The sequence below is a fragment of the Amblyomma maculatum genome, chromosome 1 (assembly GCF_055883805.1).
Source record: "Amblyomma maculatum isolate TAMU_Amacu chromosome 1, ASM5588380v1, whole genome shotgun sequence".
Taxonomy (NCBI): Eukaryota; Metazoa; Arthropoda; class Arachnida; order Ixodida; family Ixodidae; genus Amblyomma; species Amblyomma maculatum.
The window spans coordinates 209,477,174-209,485,436 of record NC_139344.1 but is presented as its reverse complement, the minus strand read 5'-3'; the positions used below and the strand labels follow the sequence as shown (position 1 = coordinate 209,485,436).

The 8,263-nt window shown below is 44.5% G+C and overlaps 1 protein-coding gene across 2 annotated transcripts in view; it reads right to left on the bottom strand.

Moving 5' to 3' along the window:
- Nucleotides 1-437: 437 nt before the first annotated feature.
- Nucleotides 438-8,263, bottom strand: part of LOC146205486 (putative NADPH-dependent quinone oxidoreductase VAT1L) — a 43,392-nt gene continuing 35,566 nt past the window's right edge. Inside the window, exons 6-10 of one of the 2 annotated variants that reach the window (XM_084590183.1) lie at nt 7,965-8,020; nt 6,660-6,854; nt 6,094-6,234; nt 1,902-2,007; nt 438-1,346 (exon numbers count right to left, since the gene is read on the bottom strand). In XM_084590183.1, coding sequence (XP_084446309.1) covers nt 1,336-1,346; nt 1,902-2,007; nt 6,094-6,234; nt 6,660-6,854; nt 7,965-8,020 — 509 coding nt within the window. In that variant the 3' untranslated portion in view covers nt 438-1,335. The remainder of the gene's footprint in view (nt 1,347-1,901; nt 2,008-6,093; nt 6,235-6,659; nt 6,855-7,964; nt 8,021-8,263) is intronic. The other variant, XM_084590184.1, reaches the window with a different exon arrangement.

The window sequence follows — 8,263 nt, the reverse complement described above, 5'->3', positions numbered from 1 at the left end:
TAGCCACTTGAGTACCACTATTGAGACCAGCAATGAAAACTGCCACTCTGGTAGAAATTTCTGGATCCTGTTGACAACTTTAGCTCTACACTTGTGTGTAAGGTGTGAAGGCTGCTGGCAAGCAACCTTTGCATTGCATATACAAATTTGATGCTAAAACCTCAAGTCTGGCCAGTTACAACCACTGGAGAGTAGACCAAGGCCTTTGCAAAGTGCATTCTGTACTTTGTTTTAATTCAGGTTGTAGCAGGAAGTAGACATCCATGTCTAAACAATGCAATACTTTTGGAGCTACAGTTACAAATGTGGCTTTGATATATCAAGGTAGTGGGAGTGCAATCTGCACTTCATTGCATGCACCTCCCTTTGTGTGTGTGCCGAGTATGAACATGCATTACCTCATTGGTTGCATGCAGTTTCTCCAGACAGCACGGAAGGCATGTGTACAGACAGTTTTAATGCAAACAAGATCACAGGCAGTGTGGAAACACAGCACGCACAGCGGCCATAAAAATACACATCTTTAAAGCGACACATGTAAATTATCTTTGCAAGAGCCAACCTTCAATTAAGTTGCGACTAACGTCGTAGTGCACAGCCTGGAGAACTGATGAAATTGAGAGCAACACCTTCAGTGTGCTCCTAAAGAAAGATGCAAAACAGTGTGGGAAGGGATGCACGCAAGGGCTAGAGAGGAGGGAGAGGTCCACCAAATACTAGCACAACAAAGGGCACACAGAATGCTGGAATTGAGGGCGCACACTGCTAAAACATCAGAATTTGGGTCTAAAATTACAAGTGTATAACAATTTCAAGATCAGTTGCCACTTGCACCTATTTTGGGGGAGAACACAGCAAGGGACTCCGGAGTTGTGCAAAACTGCCTATAGTGATATGTCATACCAAGACAGCCCCCACTGGTGGGGAGGGGGAGAAAGGGAGCAACAGCCACACTTCATTGAAGCCACAATCTTGATTGACCACATGCTACAACATCCCAAAAATATGCAATCAGAAAAAAAAAAGGACGACATTTAAGTGTCAACAAGAGTGGGGAGTCAAGACGGACTCGCATAGACATTGTTTGAACAACACTGACAAAGCATAGGCTTTAAAGAGTTGCACAAAAAGGGAATGTCGTTCGAGCACAGATTGAGGGCATGTTTAGGAGGAGCTGGGCTGGCAGTGCTAGTCCCAAACCCCTTCGCTTGAAAGCAGCTTCCAGACAAGACTGAAGTACACTAATTTCCTTTGACCACCATGCAATGTTCTCTTTATGCTCCTGAGCAGCCTGCAGCAACAACAGATGTCCGAGCCCCTTGTTGAACAAGCTGTTTAGCTTGCATCTGAAACAACAGATTTTTTAACAGTTACTACAACGCTGACAATGCAGAATCTTGTGCATAACTGAGGCCATGCTGGGAGGCCATGAGAGCAAGGAGAGATGACAAATAGCAGAGCAATATTATAGCAAGCTAAACAATAGCAACATTTGAGAGGTTCAATGCAGAATCTTGTGCATAACTGAGGCCATGCTGGGAGGCCATGAGAGCAAGGAGAGGTGACAAATAGCAGAGCAAGCTAAACAATAGCAACATTTGAGAGGTTCTATAGAATGTCATTTGAAAATGCGCTAAACAGCTGCTATTAAAATCGGTAAGAAAAATGTGCCTCCTAGTACCTGACAAGGGACAAGTTGGCTCCTATTGAATCTAATCGGAGTGAGTAGTACAATATCAAAATTTTGCAGGAAAAAAAAAATATCGCCAAGAGCAAAAATGCACGCCACATCAACCAAATGCAAACTGTTGTCTGAAGGACAACAGCACATGTCCTTTGCGACCTCATTTTAAGACTTGGTACCTAGGAGCACCTACACAAAGTGCTGGAAGCAAACTCACTGGCAGGAGGGGTCTGTTCCTCTTTGGCATCCTTCTCCGTGTCTGTACTCTCGCCTGAAGGCACAGAAGCCTTCCCATCCTTTGATTCCTTGTCTTTGCCCTTTGACTGAAGGCAGCAAATGGTAAATGAATGATGAGCACTACATGACGTGTCCAGTACAACATATGGAACACATTTCAACTTTAGTTGTACTGCAAAAACACAGTGGGAGCTAATTCTGCCATACACAGAACCTTAGCCATGGCCTGTATGGCTGTGCACTGCTATAAGGTGGGCTGAAATCTGCGAAAGAAAGCTGGTTTCATTCTCCTTGTAAACAAATTGTCCAGTGTTAATAAATTTCAGAGACCTTTCAGTTGCATTTCAATTTTATCAGGGTTGGCACAGGGAATCTATTATCCCACAAGGGAAAGTGAACATAAAATACCTCGCCAAAAGAAAGAGAGGCAGACTTGCATGCTGAAATGAGAACTTTGCAAAGTGAATTGATAGAAAGTGGGCAGGTGGAGCAGCTCTGCACCACTGTAATGTCTCGACTGCAACTGTTCCACACTTTCTCAGATTCCAGGGTTGAGAAAACTCCCATTGTCAGTAGTATTGTGGAGGAGTTTCTCAAAGAACACTGATGTGTAAGCCACCTTTAAGCCGTGTGGAAAAGATCTTACCAATGCTGTAACTAACCAATAAATTGTAATGGAAGAGTGGAGAAACTGCTCTCAGCACAAGAATCCCTTACCAAGCAGGAAGGTATGTGCCTGCAATGACAACTTTGACCACCTCTTGTCAAGCATGGTTAATGATCTATGCATAAGCAATTTGGGGCTAATAGCCACTGTAGAGGAAAGTGCTCAGATTAATTATGACTGAGTGATGCTCTTAGTATAACTGATATTCCCACACACAGGCTTTTTTGCTCTCCATCTTGGCGAGCATTCAATCTGCTGCCTTGTGCTTGGCAGGAAAATGCCACTAAGCCATAGCAGAAAGCTGAAACCAAAGATCTATGAACATGTTACCTTTTCTGATGCACTGAAGGGAAAATTTTAAAATGTCTTCTTTCTTAGACTCTTGCTTGCCCAACATTGGCTTTTTTTCGAATAAAAAACTACTCAGGTCATCCCTGTACTGCAAAAAATATATTCAACCGATTTAAATGCTACATACTCCACCCAGGTTGAGCAATGTAGGGTGCAAAAAGTTGCAGAAAGGAAGCAAAACCCGCACCACCAACTGAAGATTAAACTAAGATTCAAATTAAGCTAGTGTAAACTAGTGCCGCCACAATGGGGCAGTTTGCAGACATAACCTTTCTTTAGTGATAAATAACTGGAAGACTTGTCCATACACATCTGTAGACATTTAATATTTGAGATTGATGGGCAAGCGTTTATTTTGAACAACACAAGGGTACAGAACTGCAAAATCCCATTTTAAGCCAGTGCCCTGGGTACATTTCAACCACAACCTTAATTGTGCAACATTGATAAACATGAGCACAAAGTTTCTCCCAATAAGATACTACAAGACTGGCCACAAACTTCAGCTTTGTGCAGCACATGAAGCTACCGTAAAAACCCGCGTATAATACGAACCCGAATATAATACGAGGTGAAATTCTGGAGACGCGAAATGGAAAAAAAAAGTTTTTACCGCATATAATACGAGAGAGAAAAAACAAGACATTTATTGAAATCGGACCTCACACTTCAATCACTTTCATCTTCAGCAGCGCTTTCCTCGGAAATTTCTTTGTCGGACAAATCATCCCACAGGTACTCATCTTCTGTGCCATCGAGGGCGTTTGAGATGCCGCACTTCTTAAACGAACGGCGCACAAGCTCCTCTGGGATGCTTGCCCACGCGTCCACAATCCATTTGCACAGCGTGGCTGGCGATGCTCGCTTCAGCCGCCCGGCCGGCGTCACTGCAGGCTCACCTGACCGCATCCATTCCGCGTAGCATCGCTTGACTGCGTCCTTGAAGGGTTTGTTGACACAAACGTCGAGAGGCTGAAGTTGTGAGGTCATCCCACCCGGAATCACAACAAGTTCTGTGCGGCAGTCGCTTAGCAGCCTTTTCACCGAGTCGGCCAAATGGCAACGAAACGCGTCCAGCACGAGGATGGATGGAAAGGACAACAGTGCACCGGGCCGTTTGCACCACACTGACTTCACCCAGTCGAGGACAAGATCCTCGTTCATCCAACCTTTTTCGTGGCATCTCACGATGACATTCTTCGGCAGCTCCTCACCTTTCGGCATTGTCTTGCGCTTGAAGATGACATAGGGCGGGAGCTTGCGGCCGTCTGCCGTGCACGATAGCATGACTGTAACCCGCGTCTTCTCGTTTCCAGTAGACCGGATACAAACTTGTTTAGAGCCTTTCTCATGGACGGTGAGGGGCGATGGCATGTCCAGGTAAACCGGCGTCTGGTCAGCATTGCCTATTTGCCCCAGCTGAAAGTTTTTGGTCTTTCGCAAAGAAATCACGTGGCGCTGAAAAGCCACCAGCAGCTCTTCGAAGGATTCGGGCAGCTTTTGTGAAATCGAGGTTCGCCGGCGTAGCGAGAATCCAGCACGGCACATATAGCGATGTATCCAGTGCTTGCTTGCTTTGAAGGCGGAGCTCGGAATTCCCTTTTCCCTTGCAAGCTCCCTAGCTTTTGCTTGCATAAGCTCTACGCTCACAGCTAGATGCGATGCTCGCTGTTCTCGTACGAACTCCGTCAGAGCGAGTTCAATTTCCGGGAATGCGCCATTCTTTGGCCCGCGAAAGCTTCTTCGCATTCCCTTGCACGCGAAAAGGGCTTCTTTCTGTCGTCGCCATCCGCGAATGCTTCCCTCGGTGACGCCAAACTGCCTCCCGGCCGCACTGTTGCCGATGTTTTCAGCAACTAAAATCACCTTTCTCTTAAAAGCAGCCGAGTACTGTTTCCGAGACCCTGGCATCCTGCTCGTTCACTTAAAGAAAAAAGCGTGCACTTTTTCGCGAACCGTGGTTTGCACGAGAGCACATGCGCTGATGCTGTGCGCACTCGACGACTCAACAACAAAGAGACGACACCTCGACGTCGTGGCCACTGCGGGGTGCGGCCACGTTAGGGCAACGAAGCCAAGCCGTAGCCGCACATCGATAACAAAGCCAAGCCGTAGCCACGCGGCAACAACGAAACCAAAACTTCTCTCAAAACTTTGACATTTTGGTTGGGATCCGCAAATAATACGAGGCGGAAATTTGGAACGCTGAAAGTTGGAAAAAAAACTCGTATTATACGCGGGTTTTTACGGTAAATGCCATATAGTTCTATATTACGAAATATGTTGGCATACAGCAGCCCTAGTTTTCGTTCATCTGTAACAGCGTAAACATGTCCATATTTACAAAGCTGTCCATCCTCGTATACACGATTAGTTGACGGGCAAGTTAATTATGGGGTACATGTCCAGCATACTATCACTGCATTCTTTGAACTACTATACTTTTGGTTTGGTTTGGTTTGTGGGATTTGAAGTCCCAAAGCGACTCAGGCTATGAGAGACACCGTAGTGGAGGATTCCGGAAATTTCGACCGCCTGGGGTTCTTTAACGTGCGCTGACATCGCACAGCACATGGGCGCCTTGCTTTTCACCTCCATCGAAAAGTGGCTGCCGACGCCGGGATTCGGTCCCGCGCCCTTGGAAACAGTCTAGCGCCATAACCACTGCACCACCCCGACGGGGTTAGTATACTTTTGATTTATCACAGAAACAAGTTGCCCTTATAAGATTTGTTCCATTGGAACTCGAATCTGAACCAATCTTGACATTATGCAAGTCACAAAGCGATTTTTGAACGTTTTATTGTCCTTCATTGCTTTGTGAACGATTATTTACCCCTCCCTTCCTTATAATGCCTGTAAATGCTTTTAAGGTACAACCACCCAAATCTAACTGGCATGCATGACGATCACATTCTGTGCAATTCTGAGGGTAGTCCAAGCTCAATGAAGGGCTCACCAAGCCCTTGCTTAATCTTGACCTTCCAGTGGCCATCGCTCATGCCAGCTAAAAATTTGGGTGACCGTACATAGACAACTTTGTGAAACTGGACATTTGAGTGAGTGGTTAGTGCACTGTTGGACAATTGCCACCAGCCAGCATTACACAAGCATGCTCTTGTTAGTGAGGAAATAAGAACTGACTTGTGCTCACTTTGAGACTAAAACGGCGTGGGTGTGCATCAGGTGTGCCTACCTTCTCAGGCTGGGGTTTGGGCTTTGGTTCCAGGCTGGGGTTCAGTGTCAGCTTACCAACATTCTTATGGTCATGCATCTTTTGCATGGCCTCTGTCACCTGTTGGAAACATCACAAGAATGCAGTGTCAGTGAAGACCTACACAAAAGTTTACACTGAGAAAGAAGAACTAACTAATTCCAGCAACTACAAAAAACGGCCAAGCTGCATGCAAGTGAAAATTAGCCAAATATACACCAAGGGCACACGCTATCAAGGAGTTTGTTTTCATAGTTTCAACTTTCCCAAGAATTTTGCACAGAAGCGGCTGCTGTATGCAAGAACAAAATTTTGCAGTGCTTGTCCACGAGAAGCAAGTTACCTTCTGGCTGTCAGGGCAGTGCTATACTGGGGAAATCACCAGAATACATGTAATAATTCCCACAAATACAAGCAGCTCAACAATTAATCCGCTTGTATTTGTGGCCATCATTGTGCTCAGTTCTTAGTTAAATGTTGGAAAGGAGACAAACTAGAACACTTACATCTTCAAAAGCCCAGGTGGAGTCCACAACAGGAGCGATTTTTTTCTGCTCGTACAGTGAAAACACCTTGGAGACCACTCCCTTGACATAGTCATGCATGCCTTGTTGGTAGAGCAGGTGACGCAGGTTGAATCCGGAGATCACTTTGCTCTCTTCGTACAGCTTTATAGGGCTTACTTTATCGACCTGCCACCACTGCAAAACAAAATTAAAGTTTTAGCAATCTCCATTCCGGCACGAAACCATGCTTTATCGTGAGTGCAAATTGATAGGCTTGATATCGCACATTTAAAAATTGTAGCTAGAAAAGCTTTTCGTTGAGATCAAGAGAATTTTTTGATAAATATGCCAAATGCTGTACATCCTGAAATCACGACGTGCACAGAGTTCTACATTACGGTGGGGCCTGCATGGTCCTATAGGGTTATTAAAGTTGTAGCATATAGGTCACAAGTGTCCAATCTTCCATGCGTATTGAGCAATTTGCTTAAGCACCTGAATGTAATATTGCAGCAACATAGAAACGTTATTACAGTAATTGTTTATCAAAAAAATTACTTCGATATTTCGATGATGCCAAGGCATCTAGTCCCAGAATTTGGAATGCACTAAAAAACCAGCTCAGCTGGAACTGGAACACTGCTAGAACCAGCAGAAATTTTCATCACGAAATGCAATGGGCTTGGATAGCAGGATCAACTGGCAGATCAGTCAATACTGCATCGAAATAAAGTGCGCTTATCTCTACTTCAGAGTGCTTTGGAAATTTAGGTAGCTCTGTGGTATTCAATGTGTGCTGAAGTGATTCAGCATGTATGTGGTTACATATCAGGCTTGAGCAACATTGGGTGCTCTTAGAGTTAAGAACTAGGCCTTCTTCACTTACTGCAGTTGCTAGTATACATATCTCAGAGTAAGACCTGAATGCATAGCACGTGAAGTCTCATGACAAAGCATCTATCTGCACTAAACACAGCCAGGCATAAATTATGCCGCTAACTGTTATGCTGTCAGGTGTGAAATGTTGCACAGTACCATGTGCTCAGCAACTATATTCAAAGCTGTACAACACACCTGCCCAGTGTACAGCGCGTACGACACCTAAAACGTGAAAACTAAAGTAATCAGTCACAGATAATGCACTGCACCCAGCACGTCTAATTAAAGCTGAATGAAATACACTTACCCACTTTAAGAAGTGGTAAAAGTGAGGGTATTTAGAGAAATCATCCCTTCCGATTTTTAAAAAGCATCAAATGACCACATTAATCAGGCATTCAGGATAAGTGAGGAAGCATTGCTTACCGACTTGGCAAAGCTGAAGAAGCTTTTCGTTTCCCCTGCGACAATGCATGATGTTCCTGCAACATCATTTTATGTTAGTCTGCCAACGAACAAGATCATTTCTTTCTAACATAACCAAAGCCCCATGACCGAACTGAAACACAGTCAGAAAAATTTTAAATTTTTTGTTACCATCTGAAATGGAACAAATCTTACTGAAACGGCATATTAATATATGCAATGTTCTAATTGCTCAATGCATGAATACATTAGAAAACAGTCAGTTTCAACCAACTCTTTGCTATGCTTTGCAAAGATGG